At 40.0% G+C, this 23,478-nt stretch overlaps 1 protein-coding gene across 1 annotated transcript; it reads right to left on the reverse strand.

The window, feature by feature from the left end:
- Positions 1–16,459: 16,459 nt before the first annotated feature.
- IFNG (interferon gamma) lies at positions 16,460–21,466 on the reverse strand. The gene is made up of 4 exons (XM_045073240.1): positions 21,249–21,466; positions 20,027–20,095; positions 19,749–19,931; positions 16,460–17,189 (listed from the first exon to the last, which is right to left on the reverse strand). Exons 1-4 carry the CDS (start codon positions 21,360–21,362, stop codon positions 17,055–17,057), a joined length of 501 nt encoding a protein of 166 aa, XP_044929175.1. The 5' UTR covers positions 21,363–21,466; the 3' UTR covers positions 16,460–17,054.
- Positions 21,467–23,478: the final 2,012 nt, after the last annotated feature.

Consider the following 23,478-nt stretch of genomic DNA (forward strand, 5'->3'; position numbering starts at 1 on the left):
GGTTCCAGGTACCATTAAGCATATTTCCTAACTGTCTAGAGAGGTTAGCTGCTAAGGATAAGTTGTTATGAGCTATAGGGGTGATACAAAGTCCGGCCATATTATGTATGCATCCTATTGACACAATTGACTCTAGGATATCAAGTTGTTCCTGTACAAGATCAACCCTTTGATTCACAATAAGGATCCCAGCATGCAAATGTCCGTTAATTTGTTCTTGCGTAGCCAATGCTTCAGCGACCATTCCTGTGACGTTGTTGAGCGCAGCTGCTGTCTGTACCGAGGTTGTCAACGCTACCGCGGCAGCAGTAGCAGCGGCGGTGGATGCTGCGATAGCTGCAATAATGGCTGCTGTTATTCCAAAGTCTCGTTTATGTTGAAGCAGCACCGGCAGGTTGTCGGGGTTCACCTCTACTGGTATCGGGATATACGTCGGTATCTTGGCTATTACTGCCGAGTCTCCCACCGTGGCGTTCCAACATTCTGATAGCAGACAATTCTGGGACTCACAAGAGAGACTAGATGACTTGTTAATAGTAGAAGCATTAAAAACTATGAAGAGAAAGGGAGCTCTAACACAGACGGGCATTGGTGAGTAACTTATGTGCTTAGCTGAGGTGCAATTGCAAGTAACATTTGTTTCAAATCGAGAGCCTATGTGATAGTTGTATGTACAGTTACGCCATGTAGACCCATTAATAAAGTGAAGGCTTTCCAAGCCTGTACATGCCTGTGCAGCATTGCAGAGCAGCCACCTATCTAGAAGGTGAGCTGACGCGCCTTGCGCCGGGTCTTGGTAGGTATAATTATAGCCAAAAAAGGTGGAGTTAGAGTAAGTGGGGATTTTAGGACTGAATGAGAATCCTGTTCCCACCCAAACTCCTGAGAGGCTACTATGGCAGCCACTCGTGCGGTGCAGCTCGCACAATAGCAGGCCTTGGTGCAGCAAGGTTTATACGGAGGAGGCCCCTCGTAAGGTGGCGCTGTTGGGACTGGGCACGTGGGCACAGGATCTAAGTTATCTACCACTTCCGTCTTTGTTTGTAACTGCGCCATAGCTCCTTCTTCCGCTTTTAATTTCAGCTGCGCCATAACTTCCCCCTGCATTTTGAGCTGCGCCATAGCCTTTTTTAGCTTTTCCTCCTTTTTTGCAAGCTCCTTTTGCATCTTGCTCACCTTTTGGCTTTTGAGCGATTTCCCTCCTCTGCTCCTTTCCAAAAACCAGAGAGCCGTTTGTCCCACTTCTCTCAAAAACAAATGAGCTGTTTTATTTTTTAAAGGAGTACCAATTGCTTTAAGGATATCAGAAAGCGGCCCCAGCATTTTATATGTGGCCATCTCGTTTCCCATACCGGAAAGCTTTACTCTCGTCCTTATCCTAGGAACTTTGCAGCCATCTCGTTTCCCATACCAGAAAGCTTTACTCTCGTCCTTATCCTAGGAACTTTGCAGCCATCTCGTTTCCCATCCCGGAAAGCTTTCTACGCTCGTCCTCGACTTGAGGAACTTTCCCTGTCACTAGACAGAAATAGGTGCACTCTTTACCTGATCGTCGCCGACTCCATGCGTCTCTCACGATGAGATTCCCGGGTCTCAGCACCACTTGTCGCTCTCGGCCTGCAAGAACGACTCGGAGACTCACATAGCAGCGAACCTTCTTCTTTAATCACTTTTTTCTTTCTCTCCCTCTACCCTCGGCGCATGCGTTTTTATACAGACAGTGTTAACCAATCAAAATGCAGTGCTCATGCACCTCCCCCGAGAGTGGACCTAAATGAACAGCCAATCATATTCAGTCCCTTACAGCTCTTAGAGTAGGCCTCCTGTACTGGCTCCCGACAGTTATTTAGGTCCATGAAAGTCTGATAATTAAACGTGCCTTCCAGAGGCCATTGGGCTGACTGTCTAATCAGTATTGTGGCCAAGCGACAGTACAGTAACGTCGTTTTTGCAGGTCCTGGTCCAGTTCCAGGGTTTTTAAGATTGGCCAACAGGCCTAAAACACCCCCGGGATGTTTTAGGGTCGAATTTGGATTGGGAGGTCCCCACGATTCGTTGCTGGGCAACCCGAGGGCTGGAGCAAAGCGTCCCTTCATCCACCACTGGGTTGCAGAAAAACGGTGTCGACTGCCGTAGAGGTTAGGACATCTCCGGGCCTCTCGGAGTCACGGAGGTCACCTGGTGACCGGCGGGGTCCGCCCTGAGGCGGCTGCAATTAGGGCAGGGCTTTCCAGAAGGAGGCGCGGAATCGGGGGAAACTCACCACAGCTTCGGAAGTGGCGTTTGGAAAGGCGGGTCCGGGTTGGCTAGGGAAAGGAAAGAGCCTCCCCACTGGGATGGGGGCTCAATCTCCTTCCCGGGTTTCAGCACCAAATGTAAAGTTTTTCCGACGAGATAAACACAACACCAGGCAAAGTGGGTGCAAGGCAAGATTTATTAAAAACACTCTCCGGAGAAGTTTCAGGGCTCAGGAGAAGGGGAGCCAGGAAAGTTGCGCCGGGAGGAGGTGGGCACCCTCGGGTCAGGTTCTGTGACTCTGGAAAGCAGAGTGGCAGAAGTCACACCCAAGGCAGGGAGAAGGGGGCTTTTAAGGGGCCTTGAGGGGAGTTCAGGGGTCTTTTGGCAAGTTTCCCTTATTTGGATATTTCGCCTCCTCGTCAGGGTCCCATTGATCCACTGGAGTCCGGGACTGGTTGGGGGGGTCTCAGATTCCCGCTTGTCAGGGTCCCATTGGTCCACAGGAGCCCGGGGCAGGAGGGTTTTCAGATTCCTGCTTGGATCTTTGTTCTCCTGTCTGAGCTCAGGTTTTGTGGCGGGGACTTTCGGCATCTTAAGTAGCCCTTTCTTTCTGCCAGCCCAACAAGAACATTCAATGGACATCCCCTATAATTCACAAGGATAAGCCATTGTCGAAAAAGCTAATGGTACCCTTAAATCTTACCTCAAAAAATTAAAAGAGGGGGAGATACTACAGGGAACAATGCAATACTCTCCTCATATGCATTTAATTTTAATTCTTTATTTTTAAATTTTTTGAATGTCGACAAAATAGGCCGCACAGCAGCTGAATGCTTTTGGCATCCAGACTTTTCTCCTCTTCCTTATGCTAGGTGGAAAGACCCTCTGATGGGCACTTGGAAGGGTCCTAACCCTGTCCTCCACAGAGGATGCAGTTTTGTTTGTGTTTTTCCACAGGATGAGGACACCCCACGCTGGGTGCCAGAGAGACGGTGCTAACTCCTCGCCCCTGCGACAACAAATTGCAACACTGACCCTGAGTCAGAGAAATCAGCGGAGAAGAAGAAGACGTCTCCCCCCTTACAGCCGGAGGGATGTTTCATGCAGAACTCTGGAAACTGATTGCTGCCCTGGGACCAGTCGGAGTGCAAATAGCCAGGAGTGGTTACACTGCCACAAAAGACTTCAATCTGACTTTGCGGGCCTATGTTCCTAGACCTTTTTTACTGGTAGTGGGCTCGGGATCAATAGTTCTCACCTCTTTCCAAGGGGGACATCTATTGTATAATATCCATTGTGACCATCATGTGTTAACAAATTGTCTACCTATGTCCCTGTCTTCGTCAGGCACAGGTCCCATGATAGTGTTTATAACTATACTACCTCCATATATGTTATTACCTGTGGAAGTAGAAGGACCTTGGTATGCTAATTATGGTTATCAGTTTGCCCTTAAAAGGCAGTTGCAGCTCAAACAAGTCAAAAGTCTTCCGGGTCTATTGATAGCAGGAATAGCAGCACTAGTAACACTCATTCTGGTTGTTTGCTGGACTCCTCATTATATTACTTGCTTTTGTTTTAATATGGTACATTGTACAGATTCGTGCAGGACAACAACAACTAAATGCTCAAGCACAAATTCATATGCTTGAATTATTTAAAAAGGAAGGGGGAGATGGTGGTAGGCCATGTTAAGGCTTGAGATGAGGACCAAACCAGGCCCTGACTTGTGCCTCCTGTTCGGCTAAATAGCTGAACAAAAGGCTTAGGTCAATAAAGTCAAGTAGCACTGAGAAAGGGTCTGTGCTATGTGTTGCACGCTCGCCTACGTGACTTCCCACACATTTGCTAGTCAGATAGAAACGATTTGGTCAGGGTCAGAAATTCTTGTCTGGTCCTTGCTGTCCTTGCATGGGAAACTATGTCTTGAATGGCCTTGAAGTCAGTACATCTGGCGCTAGAGGGTCTGCTATTAGGGCTTGGGAAATAGATAATGGGAAAGCTTGAAGGATTTTCTGTGCATGCTGCAAGCTCTTTCGTAATCAGTCAAAATTAGATACCTTTTGCAGTTGTTTCTGTTAGCCATATAATGCCTTGCTGCCTTGAATAAACTCGGCACTATTGGACATCCTCCTTGGTGCTCCTCCTACCCCCATCTCTTCGACTCTTAATTTCTTTTCACCATCCTCTTACCCTCCTGGTCGATTTGTCGTGCCAGCTGCGACATATTTGTCTTATTTGTCTTTCTCAGTTTGACTTATTTCAACTTAGCATAATACCCTCTAGGTCCATCTAGGTTGTCTCAGATGGCAAAATCTCATCCTTTTTGTGGCTGCATAATATTCATTTGTGTGTGTGTGTGTGTGTGTTCCTTATCCATTCATGTATTCATGGTAACTTGGGTTGCTTCCATGTCTTGGCTATTGTAAATAATACTGAAGTAAACATAGAGGTGCATATGTCTTTTTGAATTGGTGTTTTCATTTTCCCTGAGTAAACACCCAATAATGAAAATGTTGGATCATACAGTATTTCTATTTTTAATTTTTTGAGGACTTCCATATTTTTCCATAATGGCTGTACCAAATTACATTCCCACCAACAGGGCACAAGGATTTCTTGCCATATCCTTGCCAACACCTGCTGTTTCTTGTGTTTTTTATTTTAGCCATTCTGTCAAATATGAGATGATATCTCATTGTAGTTAAGATTTGCATTTCCCTGAGGAAAGCAATATTGAGCATCTTTTCATGTGTCCACCATCTGTGTGTCTTATTTGGAGAAATATCTGTTCATGTCTTCTGCCCGTTTTTTAACTGGATTATTTGGTTTTTGGATCTTTGTACATTCTGGAAACTAACCCTTTATTAGATACATCATTTACAAATATCTTCTCCCACTCAGTGGGTTGTCTTTTTGTTTTGTTGATGGTTTTAATTCTTCTTTAAATGACTGGTAGAATTCACCTGAGAATCCATCTTTTCCCGGACATTTATTTTGGGATTTTTTTTTTTTAATTACCAATTCAACTTCATTACTCATAATGAATTTGTTCAGAATTTTTATTTTTTCCTGGTCGTTTTGGAAGATTATATGTTTCTAGGAATGTATTCATTTTTTTCTATGTTGTCTGGTTTGTTGGCACATAGTTTTTCATAGTATTCTCTTATAATCCTTTGTACTTCTGTAGTATCAGTTGTTACTGCTCTCCTCTTATTTCTGATTTTATTTATTTGGGTCCTTTCTCTTTTTTTCTTGATGAGTCTGGTGAAGGGTTTGTCAGTTTTGTATTGGTGAGCTTCAGCGTGACGGGAGCTGGTGTGGGCTTGAGGACCCCCAGCTGGCCAAAGTCACAAACTCACTGAGACAACTGGACCCACCTGTTACATTATCCAGACCCTGCTCTAGTCTAGGGTTTTAAGGTGGGGTGAGAACAGAAGCCTTATCATTTTTTAGTCACTCTGACCAGTAGACATTTCCCACAGCTTCTCTAGCACTTGACAGAGTTTGAAGGTTGTCTCTCTTCTTCTATGTTAGTGCTCTTTTAAGCCATAGTTTGTTTTTTTTTTTTCTGTGCCCAGGACTGAGAGATTTGCTCCCCGTCCCTCAGTACTATCCCTCCCCACTGCTGGCCATTCCCTTCATTACTGAGTTTCCAGCTCTCTTGCTGTTCTTTGGTTGTTCACTGGCTGTTCAGGCAGCCCTCAGTTCTTTTTCAGGAGGAATCATTCTGTTAATAGGTGTAATTTAATGTATTCTGTGGATGGGGTGAGTTCAAATTCTTCCTACCTCACCATCTAGAACTAGAACAATATGCTTTTTCTCTAGTTAATCTGTCTTTTGTTACAGGAGGAACAAGGAGTCAACAATTTAGAAGTATAAAGAAAAAAGATATTTTTCCATCCTTTCGCTCTCAGATGCCAATTACATCCCAGATAAGCCAAAATTACCTCAATTCTCTTCAATTATTTCAATCAACCACCCATTCAGAGTAATTATTGATAATGTCTAGCACATAACATTATCATTAAAAATAAAAGAAGATAGCAAAACTGAAAAGGAAAACCTATTCTTTTTAGTAGTTAGTATAACAACTTTTTTATGGGGAAGTCTGATTTTGTTGGAAATGATTGATAAACCTTAGACTAGAAGCTGAGCCCCAGGGAATGAATTCCATGCCAATCAAACTTTAAGAAAGAGGAAAAACAACCCTCTATAATAAAAGAATGAGGAACTGAAAGTTTCTCCAAGGAAATGCTGATGAGGAAAAACAAACAAACAAACAAAAAACCCAAACCCCTGGGTTCTGAGTGGAGAAAAGAGAAAGATCCCTATCCCTCTGACAGTACAGTTAGGGAAAAACTGCAAAACAGAAATCTTCTGAATATGTGATAGTTGTTCTTGATCCCAATGCCTTATGAAACCTTTAGAATGCATCCTAAATTAATGAGTATTAATGGATTTGTCCAAGTGTGTTAGTTTGAGGAGCAAAGCTCTAGGTATGGGTTAGAATATGTCAAAAATAGACCACACACATTGATACAGAAGTCAAAGGATATAGGACATTTGTGACATCTATGTCATAGTGAGAACTGAGACCGCCTGCATCCACATAGCTTAACTAGCAGGAATGAGCATGAAACTACCTGGGTCAGTTGATTTGGCTATTTGTTCCAGGAAATTCTCCCCCCCCCAAAATAAGGCTATAAACCAGTAAATATTTTCACTGTTTGCTTCAGGAAATTATCAAAACTCAATTTAGGATGAACAACCTTCTTGGGAAAATAGATTGCTCACCTTAGTAAACAAATAATCAAATAACTGCTTATATATCAAGACTGTCTTCAAGAACTATTATAGAAAAGCACAGACTCAAAATGGTGTCACTTAGGTTAAGGCCTCAAGTCAGTAAACTGAGAGTTAATACTTAACCTAATACAGTTTCAACCCCCTAAAAATGTAGTCTTCACTGGTGAGTCAGGAATTATTTGATCAGCACCGGTAAGGTAATTTGCCACATGGGTCCTCTTCATCTCCCAAAGGAAGATAACATAATCTTCCTACTGTTGGGTCCCCCAAAACTGGGTACCCCAATAATGGGTCCGTGATTAAAGGAGCGAGACTAATACAAAGCAAAGGTCAAGCAGAGCTTTATTTCCGCGCCAAGCATCAGGAATCATACCAACCGTCAAAGAGACTGGTCAGGGCTGCCCCTCCAGAGAGGACAACCCCTCCCTGCTTTCCAGACTAACTTTTATAGAGCAAAGGCCATGTGGTTGGGCCTGGCCACACACAGGTGGCCAATGAGATTGTAACACACATAGGAAACTCCACAGTGATGCTAGGCGACCAACTGAGTTACAATTTACCCTAGTAGACATTTGAACCAGCCTATTACACCTTGATTGGGATTGGCATCAAAAGCTCCCAAAGGGCGGGGGCCTGTACTCCTTGGTAGCTAGAAGACAGTATGATCCCCCACTGATTGAATACCTCCACCTGGCCTGCACCACCCTTGTATTTGGACTTTGTTACCTGGGACTGGTTTCCCGGACTTGCTTTTAAATAAGTTTGGGGCGGGGGGTGGGGAGAGTGTCAATTTAAGCTTTACAGCAAAAAGGGCAGTTCAACCGGGTTGGCTGCTCTGGCTGAATTGGCCCTTACACTACTAAGACCCTTTTCTCTCCAAACAGAGGGGTCTCACATGAAATAATCGTTTTTCTCTATTTTTGACTTCCTTGTCCTGCCTTTAAATACCTTTCTATAGGTATTTGGAGCTCCCATCTACTTGCTAGATTGGATGCTGCCCAGTTCATGAATTGATTAATAAAGCTGATTAGATATTCAAAATTTACTTGGGTAAATTTTTTTATTTAATGGAAACTTGCCTCACTATTTCCACTAGACCTAAACTATTAAATGGCAAAATTCCCCGAACTCAATCCCCTTTTGTTGAAAGAGTCTTCTCAAGGCATTGAGCCCATACTTCCTAAGCTCTATTAATATCTATCATTGACCTCCCCTTTCTGCAAAATTAGTAAGACTTTCTCAAGATTTCTTTCCATTATGCAGAAGGCTTAATAAACTTAGCTTTGGTTAGTCAACAGGTGTTTTTTTTTTAAGAGGTGTCAAGAGTTCACGGCAACAATAAAGTGTATAGTGCAGAGCCTAGCATATACCAAGTACATAATGAATAAGGCAGCATAAAGACAGTTTGCATAGTTGTTACAAAAATGATAGGAATATCAACAAAATATTAGGTAACAAACAACAGGCTACAAAATATCCTGAGCTCAACTTGAATTTTTCCATTCCAAATATGGTATCAATATCTCTTCAAGGAGCTCTTGTTTTTTAGTGAAGAAGACCAAAATCTTAGCTACAAGAGATGACTAACGAATTGCTTTACATGAACACTCAGGGTAGAACAGAGTGACCTCAGGGAATGACTCTTTAAAAAAAGGTCATGATTCCATGTTATTTCCAACTTAACTGTTTATTTCTCTTTTCTCACAAACAAGAGTTTATAATCCATTTTTCCTTTTGCTAGTTTTAATGAACCATATTACATACTGAGGTAGAAATGACAGTCTTGTCCTTCAAGAATTGGCTGCCAAGTTGGCATCAGTCCAGATGGTACATCTCATCAGCATCAGTCAGGCAACTATCTCTCTCCAAGGGAACACCAAAAAATGCACAAATATAAGTCTTCTGGTATAAATATAAGTCTTCTGGTATCCCAGATACTAGAAGTCAGATACCAGAGTCTAGTATCCCAGACTCTTAATTGTAAGAGTCTTACAATTAATAGGCAATAGCAAATGCAAGGGATAGAAAAAAAAAATAAAAAGTCTTTGATATTGGATCCAAAATTTCTTTAATTTTTTCATTTTTATGGGTAGCAATGCCATGGTCTTTGTCCAGGATAATTTTTATTTTTGCATATGGACATTCAGTTGTTCCCACACCACTGTTGAAAAGACTATCCTTTCTCCATTGAAGTTCTTTTACTCCATTGTCAAAGATCAGTTGACTATAATTGTGAGGGTCTATTTCTGTGCTCTTCAGATTTGAATTGTTCATTGGGATTTTCTGCATAGACAATTATGTCATCTGTGAAGTTTTATTTCATTTTTTTCTCATCTGTATACCTTTTGTTTTCATCTGCAATTTTTTTAGATTAAATTGAAGATAAGAATTAAGGTTGCAGATGGAACTAAGGCAATCACCTGACCTTGAGATGGAGAAATTACCCTGGATTATTGGGTGGCCAATTTTAGTCACAAGGTTTCTTACAAGTAGTAGGAAAGGGATGAAAAAGAAACAGAACTAGAGGGAGGGATGGCCTCAGCCTTATGTTTCTAGCTGTGAAGGTGAAGGAAAGGGGCCATGAGCCAAGCAATGTAGGCAGCCTCTAGAATGTCAAAAAAAAGCAAAGAAATAGGTTCTCTCCTAGAGCTTCCAGAAAAAACACAATCTTGCTAATACCTGGATGTTAACTCTCCAAGACCGATTTTTTACTTCCAGTCTCCAGAACTGTAAAATGATAAATTTGTGTTGTTTTATACAAGTTAATCTGGGATAACTTGTTACAGCAGCAACAGAAAACAAATACACACAGTTTCTGACAAGAAGTCTGTTTTAATTCTTATCTTTGTACTTTTCTAGGTAAGGAGTTTTTCTTTTCCTTTGCCTATTTCAACGTTTTCTATTTTTCAGGGTGCCTGGGTGTCTCAGTCAGTTAAATGTCCAAGTTTTCATTTTGGCACACATCATGATCTCAGGGTCATGAGATCAAGCCCCATGCCAGGCTCCATAACTCCCAGGATGTGGAGCCAGATTAAGACTCTCTCTCTCTCCCATGGCCCCACTGCCCCCATGCATATGCTCTTTCTCTCTATTTGTCTTTACTTTTTTTGCAGTTTAAATATGATATTCCTATGTATATTTTAATGAGAATTTGCTTCATATTCTTAAGGATCTGTAATTTTGTCACATCTTTTGAAATTGTCCCCCAGTTCTTGGATGTTTCTTTCTGAGTGATTTTTTTTTCCACTTTTTTTTCTCTTTGCATTTTGGGTTGGGAAATTTCTATTTACTCATCTCCAAGCTCACTGATTCCTTCTTTGGCTGCGTTGAATCTACTAATGAGCCCATCAAAGGCTTTCTTCATTTCTGTTTCTGTGCTTTTTATTTATAGCATTTCCTCTTGATTCTTTCTTAGAATTTCCATCTCTCTGCTGACATTACCAATCTGTTCTTGCATACTGTCTACTTCATCCACTAGAGTTCTTAACATAATAATTGTAGTTGTTTTAAATTTCCTGCCTGATAATTTCAACATCTGTGTCATATCTCATATCTGAGTCTGGTTCTGTTGCTTGCTTTATCTCTGTGGCTTGTGATTCTTTCTTACCTCTTAACATGCCAAAGGCTTCAAACGCCTCTAGTGTCTTTGCTTTTGTCTCTTTTCTTTATGTCTGTATTTCCCTAAGTACCATTCTTCAGAATGAGTCTGTCTCATGCAAGTTCTTTAATTATAATCCATTAATATTATGCCAGAGCAGTGAGATATAGAGACATGGGAAGGTGTTCTATGATCTTTCCATTAAATCTCATTGTTTTCACAGGACTGTGTCTTATGGTTGTGATCCTCACATGTGTTTCTTCTGATATAGCTTTAGGTGAGGCAGGAAGACTAGAAGGAGCTGGAGTTGAAGAAGCATCCTCCATGGCTCTCTTATAAGATTCTAGTAAGGTCTTTCCCCTGGAGAGAAGGCCATTGTTTCTGGACACATTTGGTTCCAGTGGTTTCTGCTTTCTATAAGCAGATATTGGCTGTGACTCTCTGAATTTGCCTGTCCCTCAAAATTTTGTGATGGCAATTTGTCCTGAAAACTCAGTTCTCTGATGGGATCAAGAAAAGTCATCAGTTTTCAATTTGCCCAGCTTTTTCTTATTCTAAGGACTGGAGTAACAACTTCCAAGCTCTTTATATGTCAGAACTAAAATTAAAAGTCTGCCATGATTTTTTTTTTTTTATCACAAGCAGCTTGGTGTGTGAGGACTCAGCTAAAATATTCAAATGTTTAGAGCTAGAATCATCCAAATCATTGTTCACACACGTCTGGTTATTGATATTAGTGTTGTCTGGAAGCCTCCAGGGGCTGATGATAGAACATCTTCCAGTAGCCTGAATTTCTCAACATGATGGTAGGTTCCAAGGGCAAATGTCTTGAGAGGTGGTAGGGGGTGGGGGCTGCAGAGGGAGGTATGGGAAAGCAAGGCAAAAGCTGCATCTTAGACTTGGAAGTCACAGAACATCACTTACATACACTCCACTAGTAGAGGAAGTCAGTAACTCATGCCCCAACATTTAGGGAGGGACATTCACTTCACCTCTCAGTGGGAAAAATGTCAGTCCCCTTGTAAGGAGAGCATGGGGATGGAGTAAATATATTGATGTGGTCATCTTTGGAAAACTCACTGTATATATGGGAATTCTAAGTGATGTAGTGTGATTGGAACAAAATAAGTCAAGAATTTTAGATCTCACCAGCTTGTAACTCTGAAATAATCTCACAGTGGCTTTTTTATAATTTTATTTTTAAATAACCACCAACTTATGGAAGAGTTAGAAAAGCTTTCTCTTCCTTAAATCATTTCAGAGTAAGTTCCTGACCTGATAAACCTATCACTCCTGAATACTTTAGTGTGTATTTCCTACACAAAGACATTTCCTACAAAACCATGTTGCAGCTATGCAAATCAGGAGGTTTAAAATGATGTATTACTACCATTTCATCCTCAGACCCCATTCAATCCTCACCAGTTGTTCTAAAAATGCTTTTTATAGCTAAATGATCCAGTCTAGAATGTACATTGCATTTAACTGTCATATCTCTATAATCCCTTTTAGTATAAAACTGTTTCTCAGACTCTTAATGTCACAAAACAAACTGAGGGGGGCGGGGGGAATAGGGAGAGGGTGGTGGGGTTATGGACATTGGGGAGGGTATGTGCTATGGTGAGTGTTGTGAAGTGTGTAAACCTGGCGATTCACAGACCTGTACGCCTGGGGCTAATAATACATTATATGTTTATAAAAATTTTTTTAAAAATTAAAAAATATATTAAAACTTTTAGAGGCTTAAAAAACAAAACCTGTTTCTCAGTCCTCGGTATTGCCTTAATTTACATAAATTTGATACTTTGAAGACTGCAGACCAGTTATTTTGTAGAATATTCCTCAATTTGTGCTTGGATAAAGTCTTCTCATGACTAGAATAGGTTATTCATCTTTCACAGAGATACCACTAAAGATAGGCTGTGTTCATTTCATTGCATCCTATCATGTAGCAACATCTTTCATTTATCCCATTATTAATGATGTTCACTGTGCTGTAGTTCATGTTGCCTCCCTTGGTAGGCTGAGTAATTACCACCCTGCCACACGCACACACACACACACACACACACACACACAAAGTTGTCTATATCCTAATTCCTGGAATTCTTGAATGTTACTTTTCATAGCAAAAGAAAGTAAAAATCTTGATTTTTACTTAAAATCAAGTAAAAATCTTGAGATAGAGATAGTATCCTGATCTAATTGGTCCAAATGTCACCACAAGGGCCCTTAAGAGAGGGAGGTGAAAGTGTCAGAATGAGAAAGAGAAAGATATTAGAAGATAATAAGCTGCTGGCTTTGAAGGAGGAAGAGGAGGCCATTAGCTAAGCAATCCAAAATGATGAGATAACAAATGTGTGTTATTTTAAGCAACTAAGTTTATAATAATTTATTGTGACAGCAACAGAACTAATATACTTCTTGTATCTTCTTGAACATTCTCCATATTCTCCTAGCCTCCACACCAGATTTTTTTCCTGCATGTACACCCTTCTCATCTTGCTTAGAATTTGACTTCCCATAGTGGAAAACTGCAGATGCCTACTTCATTCTGATGCACCTAATTGCTTTAGGATTACATTGTTCAAGATGGGAAGGGACAGGAAAAATGAGGAGAAGAGGAAGAAAAAGAAGAGGAAAGTTCATTGATTCTTTTTTTTTTTTAAGATTTTATTTATTTATTTGACAGAGAGAAATCACAAGTAGATGGAGAGGCAGGCAGAGAGAGAGGGAAGCAGGCTCCCTGCTGAGCAGAGAGCCCGATATGGGACTCGATCCCAGGACCCTGAGATCATGACCTGAGCTGAAGGCAGCGGCTTAGCCCACTGAGCCACCCAGGCGCCCCAAGTTCATTGATTCTTAATGCTTCCTACTAATTGCCTCATTGTCAAAAGAACCCTGACAGCAAGGGTATACCAGCTATTTCGGGGAGTCCCTAAGGGTGGGACTTTATATAAGAGGGTTTTACCATTCCAGGTCTAGGCTGCTGCCCCTGCTGCTTATGAGCCCAAGGAGATGAATTCCCCTACTGGCACTGAACCAAGAATCAACGCTTGGTTCCTTAGTCTAAAGCACAGGCTATCTTTTCTCTAAGGCCCTTAGTAACATCTTAGACTAGGTATGCACATAATGGAGGAGAATATAAGTACTGCATAGGCCAACTGAAATTCTCTAACAGTGTTTTCTCTCTCAGTCCTAGCCTCCATCATATCACCTAATACAGTCTTTATCACTCCATGTCTCAAAATCATACCAAACTAACACCAACCTCAGGGAGGGGGATGGTTTATGTAGCTCTAAACCAAGGCCTACCTCCTGGGGCTTCATTTCCCATTTCATGATTAGTCATTTCTCAGGACAAAGGACAATTGGAATTTTTCCCTTTCCACAGAGGTCTGATCTGCTTCTGTGGTCCAAACAAGATAATCTCACAGCAGTTCTCCATCTGTAGATACCATAAATTCTGCATCAATCAATCTTAAGTACTAATGAGTGCAGACACCAACAGCAATTCATATCAGTTGCAGCTGTGCCAAGAGCAGCCCAATTTCTTTTCAATCTTGCCTGATCAAGATTGAAAATTTTGGAATCCAGTCTCACCCACTCTTATTTAACTACCCAGTAATCAATATAATGACCCCTGATTTTTTTCTTTCTTTTTTTTTTTTAAGATTTTATTTATTTATCAGAGAGAGAGGGCGAGAGAGCAAGCACAGGCAGACAGAATGGCAGGCAGAGGCAGAGGGAGAAGCAGGCTCCCCGCCGAGCAAGGAGCCCGATGCGGGACTCGATCCCAGGACGCTGGGATCATGACCTGAGCCGAAGGCAGCTGCTTAACCAACTGAGCCACCCAGGCGTCCCCCCTGATTTTTTTTCAAGGACTAAACAGACTCCTTTAAACCAACTAATTTCACTTTACTCATCACTATTGCAGAGTGGATGCAATTTCCTACTGAAAGGGTTAAGTGAAATAGCTGAGAAGGAAGTCCCAGGCACTTAGTCCTTTCTGTCCTTGACACTCACAATCTTGCCACCAAAGCCAGCAAAACTGATCTCATTATATCCATTATCCTTGTTTATCTCAGTGATCATAAGAAGTCTAAGACTCACAATGCACCTTTATGTACTTCCCCTTTTATGACCTCCTCCTTCTATCCCTACTCACTGGGTCTTCTGAAACTCACAGTCCAGCACCAACTAAAATCATCATACCTCAACTTTCTCATACTCCAAAGATTCTCCCCTAAGGACACTGCTTCCCCTTCATCTCCTTCAAAGGTTGGCTGATTTTCTCTCTCTCGTCGTTTAGGCCTGGAGGTGGGGCAGATATCCTTACTTCTAATCATTTCTTCACTCTCCTTCAGCAATGTGGATATATTCCTTTCCCTCTTTAATTAGCTCAGAGCTTCTCACCAATTTACTATTCCCATGGCCTCCTTATCTTCTTCTTTTGTCCTACTTCCTTGGCCAAATTAAGTCTGCTAAATGTAACTCTGCCTACTCTTGATCTTCACCCACAGTTCTGTATAAATGGAGAAAAACATTTATACCAGCTGATGTCCCTTAACTTCATGAACTGTGGACTTCAAGTGGGTCCTTAAAGCTGCCTGGCAACCCACCTTGCCCTCCCTTGATCTGTTCATTCTTCTGCTCTTCCCAAACCTCCAATACTTCCTCTCTAAACTTCAGTGTCTTTCACTGAGAAACTCTAAACAACTAGCTAAAAATGCCAAAACTTCTCACCATCACATTTAGCCACCTGCCAAAATCAGAATCCATATAATCTACTTTATCACATATTAATAAAAATAAACTTTCTACATACCTGCCTAAATCCAATTCCTCCGGTGTCCTCAGTTATGCTCTCTTACTTAGTCATGGAACCACTCTGCATCCTTTGCAAGGATGTTCCCCTTGCCTGGAATCCAAGTGGCTATCTCCCTTACTTATTACAAGTGCTTCCTCAAATGTCATCTCTTCAATGAAGTCAACTCTAATCACTCCGTTTAAATGCATAGCCCACTCACTTAGCCTTACATGTAATTTTCCCAATTTCCCCCATCCTGCTTTACTCTTTTTGCATAGCACCTAACACCTTCTAACATAACATGCAGTTTACTAATATTTTATGTATTTGGTTTGTTATCTGTCTCCCCCGGCTAAATTTTAAATTCTCCAAGGGCAGGGATTTCTGTCCTGTTCCCCATGTTATCTTAAATGTCTAGAACATCACGAGGCACATAGTAGTTGCTCCAATAAATATTTCTTGAATGAAAGAATGAACTTTCACCACAATATTATGAGAAAGTCACAATTATTCTTCTTTATCACCTGAGGAAACTGCAGCTTGGAATTAATTAAAAGTTATACTACCTGTAATGATGGTACCAAGACTCCAATCCAGGCCTCTCTCCTTAGAGCTCACACTCACTATTCCACATCCAGTGGTATTTGCCCAAGGTAGACAGAGGAGATGGGGGATACCTACGTAAATGATGCAATAGGGATTTGAGGAAGTGACAGAAATAAATCTTTGCATGCCAAGCTAAACAATTTAGACTACTTTCTATGGCAGAATCTCTGAAGTAAATGGTAGCATGATTAAATTTATATTTTGGAAAGAGAACTCAAACAGCTGTCAGATGGTGCAAAGGAAGCCAAGAAATTCCCAATGGAGAAAAGTAGCACGTTTGGGGCTTCATTCAATTCTAAGATTTCCACAGCTAAAAAATGACTTTCTTCCTACTAATTCATTAGCGTGTAGTTCATTTACCCCAGTCCTCACTTAGAAAAAGTCTGACACAGCACAAATCATTATGACATTATACTTTATTAATATATATTAAATATTGATAAACTAAACAAATTAATTACTTTCCATTTGGGTACAGTCATAGTTGTCAGTGGTATTCTGAAGCACCAGGCATGAGAAGAAAAGCAATATTCTTAATCAGGAGACAAATCGTATCACCTGACACATTCAAGTGTCACCTGACATGCCATTAGAGCAGTGGCTCATAATACAGACATGTTCCCAGGTAGGCAGCGACTGGACGGCATCGTTTCATTTATAAGTGCTCATGGTATCAAGTGAAATAAATGCATAACCCACAGGGTCTTACTTAAGTCAGCTGCCTAGTTGGTTCCTGAGATTATGTCTTAAAATCACAGTCTTGCCTAGTTGGTCAGGAAAAAGAAGGGAGGAGGTTGAGTGAAATAGTCACAGGATAAAGGAATTATAAATAATACATATATTAATAGTCATTTTCATTACATAAAAGTTGCTATTATAAATACTATGACTTATGAGTCTAAAAATATATTCTTCATATAAATAATGTAAAATATTAAATATAAATAAATAGATTTAGATTTAAAAATTCAAATATTGCAGACAGGATGACAATTATTTCGATGCTCTGCGGCCGGGAAACACACTGTGACTCCTTTTCCGCTTCCTTAGGTTAGATCTTGGTGAGAGATCATTCATCACTTTGATGAGTTCATTTATCGCTTTGCGCTGGACCTGCAGATCATTCACCTATTGGGGAAGAAAGCAGCAAAATTAATTCCAGACATACAAGCCATCAGGATATTATGCTGTTAATATCATGAAAATAGAATTATTCCTTCAAAACAAATGATTTTCACTGACAATATATTATCTTGATATACAATGGTGGTTTCTTCACTTATTAAGATGAAAATTATAAATAATTTGCCAGCTATGCTGTAATATGATGGGATACATGATATATCCTCAAACTTACTGCCATGGAATTCTCAAAATTATGTAGTGAAAAGAGCCTTAGTGGAGTGAAGTGGAGTGACAAAAAATGTGGGTTTGAATACTGTGTCTATTAACTCTGACTTTAAACCAGTCACTTGACCTCTCCGAACTTCTGTTTTCTCATCTAAACAATGAGGAGATTATTTCAATCATCTCTAGGCTCCCTACCAATTCGATCCACCTTGTACTTTTTTTGTACTTTTGTACTTTTTTTGGTACACTTGTACACTTTTAGTGTGTACTTTTGTACTTTTTTGCACTTTTGTACTTTTGTACTTTTTTTGTACACTTGTACACTTTTAGTGTGTTGCAGAATAACCTGGAGGCCTAATGAAGAACGCAGAGACCCAGATGCATGAAGTCAGAGAAGACTTATGCAATTGTGTGGTTATTAAGCTCCCCAGGTGATTCTGTTACTCACCAAAGTTTGAGAACCACCAGTATAGGTTCAGCACTTTGTAAACACCAAGTCTAAGACAGATGAATACTATAATTTTTCATTTCCCCCCAATTTGGTCAGTTTCATCATTTCTACAACGGGATTAAAAATAAACACTAAGCATATTCATATGGCAATAAGCAACTACTAGCACAAACTTTTAAAATTAGGGATTACAGCAAATTTCACTGCATCTTTCTATCCAAGCAAATTCAACTGTTTCCTCACTCTAACCTGCAGGGCCTCACCTTTATTAAAATGGGGACCATTTACTTTCATCTTGGCTCTGCCACTGCGTTTCTTTCTAATACTGGAAACACTGTGACCACCTTGCCACACTTCTGAGAATAATTAGATGGATTCTAGGCTTCAGGACTAATTATTAAAAAGTATAACATTCTTAAATACTAGCAACTCAGCCAAAGGAGACAGTGGTTGAGAGCTCATTCAAATTGCCCATTATGAAGCATGAGGCTTGGAGCTTCCAGAAGGATGGGACCCACAGATTTTTTTCAAGGCCCCCGTTACAACAGAGTAGGAAAAAGTTTCTACCAGCTGTGTTTTCCAGTGATAAGTTTTACTTTCCAGTGTTCCAAGTATCACCAAGAAACCAAGAGACTCATCTAGGACTGAACAGCAAGCAAAGGATAGCCCTGGGTTAGGAACAAGTGCTTTTTCAGTCTCCAGCCTGGGGTCAGAGGGGATCCGCTGACCATTGGAAAACACTATCAGTGGAAAATGGTAATGATCTTAATAATTTTCCGAACCACTTCTGTACCATCTAACATACTCGAGACTAGAGAAATCCTGAAGAACAAGCCTGTATCTGATCTGAGAGGGGTGAGAGACAGGTCAAGGAAGAATGACAGCTGCCACACATCCTGAGAGGACAAGTCATCACAAGACCCTGCCCTTTCTCATTCAAATTTTGTACATCAAAGCCAAAGCCAAACCCAAAAGAATCTAGTGGCCTTTGTCTCCTGATAAAATTTTGGAAACTGTGATTTATCTTTATGCTCCAAAGTTATCTCTCAGCTTCTGAAAGCCATAACTTTAAAGACTCAAGGCAGTTTCATGAGATAAGGCTTGACAAGCTAAGGATCTCTCCAGCTAAGATAGCTAAGTATCCAAAAGCTGATAAAACAATTTCTTCATAAGATATAAATTCTATTTTCTTCTCAAAAAATAAACACTCCCTCTGCTACTTGGGCTGTACATGAGAGGCTGACCAGAGCCTGGCAAGAGAATGTGCTTAGTGCCTTTTCAGAGACCAGAGTTTTTTGCTATCTCATTTTCTTTTTTCTATCCATGGCATGGTACAGTTTTAGAGCAAAGGAGAACTGAGAAATCACAGTGAACCCAAAAGCCTCTTTTCAGGGTGAGGAAAGTGAGCCCTAGCCAAGCCTGTGAATCATCTGGGGTCACAAGGTTCCTTGGTGACCAACGTAGGAGGAGGACACAAATCCTCTCCATCCACCTCCCCACCCCCACCCTTTCAATTAAGACCTGCAGTCTCCCAGCCTAAGCAGGACTTCCCATCACACAAACAAGGAGCAATGAGAGAAGTTCTTCTCAGTACTCCCCTTGGCTCCTTCACTACTTCCTCCTCACAGGATTTGTCCATTCACCTGTCTCTGCACAACAGACACAACACCAGCATTTCCCCGCCAACTCACAAAATTAAATTATTTCCATATTGACTTGGCAAAGTCACCCACAAGCATAAATGCAATTACTAAGGAGGAGTTCTGGCCATGGGTTCACTTCACAGTTTTAACAACTATACCCAGTAGCTAATCTACTTTCTGGAAATTCTGTGTTTTGCAAGAGCCTCTGCAATGAAATCAAAGAAAGAATTAAGATCAACTCACAGGAATTCGAATCAGCTTAAGGAAGTCCTCCAGCTTACTGCTGCTGTTATTGAAGAACCTGACAAGCATGTCTTCCTTGATGGTATCCATGCTCCTTTGAATGATCTGGTTATCTTTGAAGTTTTCAAACAGTTTCAAGTAGAAGGAGACAATTTGGCTTTGAATGATTTTTTTGTCACTCTCCTTGGAAGAAAAGAGCACAAAGAAAGGTTGCTATGAATTTATGTCTCAGAAAATAAGCAACAGGGAAAGCAGCAAAATGGAAATACTCAGTTTACCTCTCTCCAGTTCTTCAAAATATCTAAGAAAAGAGGCCCACCATCTGCTACATCTGGATTACTTGCATTCTAAAAAAGAAGAAAGAAAAATGGTTTACAATCCCTAAAAATGTACTTCAGATTTTATTGCTGACAATATCCACTGATTTTCTTTTCAACCGTATTTAGTAAAGCTGGTATGTTGGATATAGCCAAATTTTATCTTCTTATTTTCTAGTATAACCCTTGAATTTCAATATTACAAATGAACTCAACAAGGCCAGTGATACTTCAATTGTCCCAAATAACTATAGTAAGGAAAGGAAAGTATTTTCAAGCCTAATTAAAAAAGAAAAAAAATTGGCAAAATCATCTCATTATAAAATACTGCCCCCCTAAGGTACTGGTCTCCATAACATCTACTGATGCCCTCCTATACGGTATTACCAGCTTTAAAAGATAATTCCAAGTGTGTGTGTGTGTGTGTGTGTGTGAAATTGTTTAGATGATGTAAGAATAAAAAAGCTTGAGAATGCTTGAATATAATAGCTCCAATTATAATAGCTACATTTTGGACAAGTCATAAAATATTTAAAATGCAAAAATGATTTTAATTAACCACAAATAACATTTTTAAAAGCTCATAAAACAAAACAAACAAACTAAAATTTTAATATAAGCCAGATTATAACTTCTACAAAATCTCAGCAAGTGACTGAGTTCAAGTATAATCCATAGATAACATAGGGCAGTATAACTTTGAAACCATCACTTGGAGAGAAACACCTATAATTTTTTTAAGCCAATACTTGAAGGACCTCATATTGTTTAATTGATCAATTCAGATTACCATGTTTAATGCTAATCTTGACCTTTTATAGTCACCCCCATAGTATTCTAAGAAGTCAGAAATTAATAGCTAGTCATTGTTTCAATATGCATATTACTTGACATCACAATTGAATTCTCACCACAAAATTATCAACATTGCACTTTATATCTGTATTATTCCCATCTTTTGGGAGATTAGCAAAAGCCCCTATGTCTCTATAGCACATTGAGCAGAGGGTAAAAGCAGTATCTAGATCATTTAGTTAAAAATATGCATAGTAAACAGTCAAAATAACACCAAGTCTTCTCAAGATGACTATGGCCTAGAGATATCAGCGTATCACAGAGACAACTCCCAGTCAATACTCAGTCATTTCAACACCAGCAAGTGTTATTAAAATATCATACTTACAAAATATTCCTTTAGGTCTTCTATTTCTTTAAAAAACATGGCCTGACAGTAATAGCCAGAAGAACAGAAAATCACGCAAAGCTGAAAAGCTAAGATATAGTTTGTATAATTCATTGTTTCGTAGTTAGGCTGAAGTAGCTGAAATCAGTAGCTCCCAGTTTAAGTTGATCAGGTCTGAAAGACTGAGCTGATCTTTCGTTTCTAATAGCTGACCTACAGACAATCAGAAAACTGTACTGCATCTCCTTCTGCTGCTGGTATTTATACCTAGTTGAAGTCCTCAGGATTACGTATTTTCACAAGTTTTTTTTTAGATGAGATGGTGACAGATAGGCGGAGATGCTAGTTTGTATTAATAACTATGGTTTTGTGGCATTTTGGTGTTGTAGTTAGAGTTTCCTTTCAACTCCTTGGGTCTTTTGACGATGAGGCAGACCCGTTATGCCCACCTGTGCCATTCTTGTGGGATCCTTTGAAAGAACTTTTACTTCACACCATTCATGGATTGGAAACTTTTTTGCATCTCTATCCTTTGCCCTTGTAAATTGTTGAGTTGTTGTCCACAGAGCACATCGATCATTTGTTTGTGGTCAGGAGCAAGTACGAAAGGAAATTCTAGAGGAGCTCAAACTTTTACAAAGGGGGGGTGCCTTTTAAAATTTTTCTTGCAAATGACCAGAAAGCAAGGAAAGAGTGTGGTTAAAAGAACAAAGTGGTAAGGAAGTCCTTCATCAAAGTTGGTTAGTAAAATATCTACCACAACTTTGTATTGCCCTGGACCAATACTGACGAATAGAAATAATAGAAGAAGAACAAGAACAAGAAGAACAAGAACAAGAACAAGAAGAACAAGAACAAGAACAAGAAGAAGAAGAACAAGAACAAGAACAAGAAGAACAAGAAGAATAAGAATAAGAATAAGAACAAGAACAAGAAGAACAAGAACAAGAACAAGAAGAACAAGAACAAGAACAAGAAGGAGGGGAAGAAGGAGGAGGAGGAAGAGAAGAAGAAGAAAAAGAAGAGGAAGGAGGGGGGGGAAGGAGAAGAAGAAGGGGAAGGAGAGGAAGAAGAAGAAGAAAAGTAAAAAGAAATAGATAAAAATAATTTTTAAAATATGTTGTATTTAATCCAATACATCCCCAAATCATTTTAATATGTATCAACACACAAAATTTATTAGTAAGATATTTTACCTTTCTTTGTCATACTAAATCCTAAAAATACAGCATGGATTATATACCTACAGCACATGTCAGTTTGGACTAGTCATATTCCAAATGTTCAATAGCTACATGTGGCTAGAGGCTACCCTACTGAACAGTGTAACTTGGATGGTCAATTGTTCCAATTAACCATTAATAATGGAGAATCTTTTTCTTTTCTTTTTTTATATCTTTTCCTTCCACATACCAAAAACAAAAAACAAACAAACAAAAAAACCCCACAGGATTCTTTCTTCTCCTTTCCTCCCTCAATTATTCATTTTTGAAGTAAAACACTCAGGATGGTACCGAAGGTCCTCCACTCTTTGGTTCCAACCCATATTGCACTTGTACCTGTACTCTGTATACATATGGAGTATTGTGTTCTAGATGCAGACTTGAATCCTGGCTCCTTGACTATCTGTCTATGTGATTTTGAGGAAGCATCTTAATTCTTCTAAGACTTAGTTTCCTTACTTTTAAAATGAGACTAATATTAGTATCTCCTTCTAGACTTCAGTTGAAAGTTAAATTACTTGATACACATGAAGTACTAAGAATTTTACCTGGCATGCAGTCAGGCACCCAATAAATTATCTATTGCTGTTTGGGCAGGTTAGATGACTAGTCGTTCCTTAAAACAACACATCCTGAACCTTTGCTTACACTATTCCTTTGTTTGGCCTTGAGTTTCCTTGCCCCTCATTGGCCACTGGGAATGATACCCACCCATCCAAGCCTTGCCTAAAAATCCATTATTTCCATAAGTTCTCCCCAAATTTCCTTCTTAAAATTAACCTTATATCCTCCATTCAGTCCTAGCACTTGCTTCATACTTTTTTAAGAGCCCTGGCCCCTCATTCTCAGTTACTCAGGTATTCTGTCCCCTGTTAGACCAAGTTTTTTAAAACCAGAAATTGTTGTATTGCTTCTATAACCATCTTTCACTCCCTAAAAGCATTTTAACATGGAGTTGTACCCATAGACAGCTCTGAATAAATGTGGATCTGAATGCTTATTTGAAG

Source organism: Mustela putorius, unplaced genomic scaffold (assembly GCF_011764305.1).
Source record: "Mustela putorius furo isolate JIRA1106 unplaced genomic scaffold, ASM1176430v1.1 tig00537227_pilon_pilon_pilon, whole genome shotgun sequence".
Lineage (NCBI taxonomy): Eukaryota > Metazoa > Chordata > Mammalia > Carnivora > Mustelidae > Mustela > Mustela putorius.

Bases quoted from the DNA above. Each gene is read 5' to 3' on its own strand.
- IFNG (XM_045073240.1), bottom strand. From the start codon at position 21,362: ATGAATTATACAAACTATATCTTAGCTTTTCAGCTTTGCGTGATTTTC. The intron at 20,096-21,248 runs GTAAGTATGATA...CTTCTTTTTTAG, and splicing joins AAGACCTAAAGGAATATTTT to AATGCAAGTAATCCAGATGT. The intron at 17,190-19,748 runs GTGAGTTGATCT...CTTCCCCAATAG, and splicing joins TTAAGCTGATTCGAATTCCT to GTGAATGATCTGCAGGTCCA.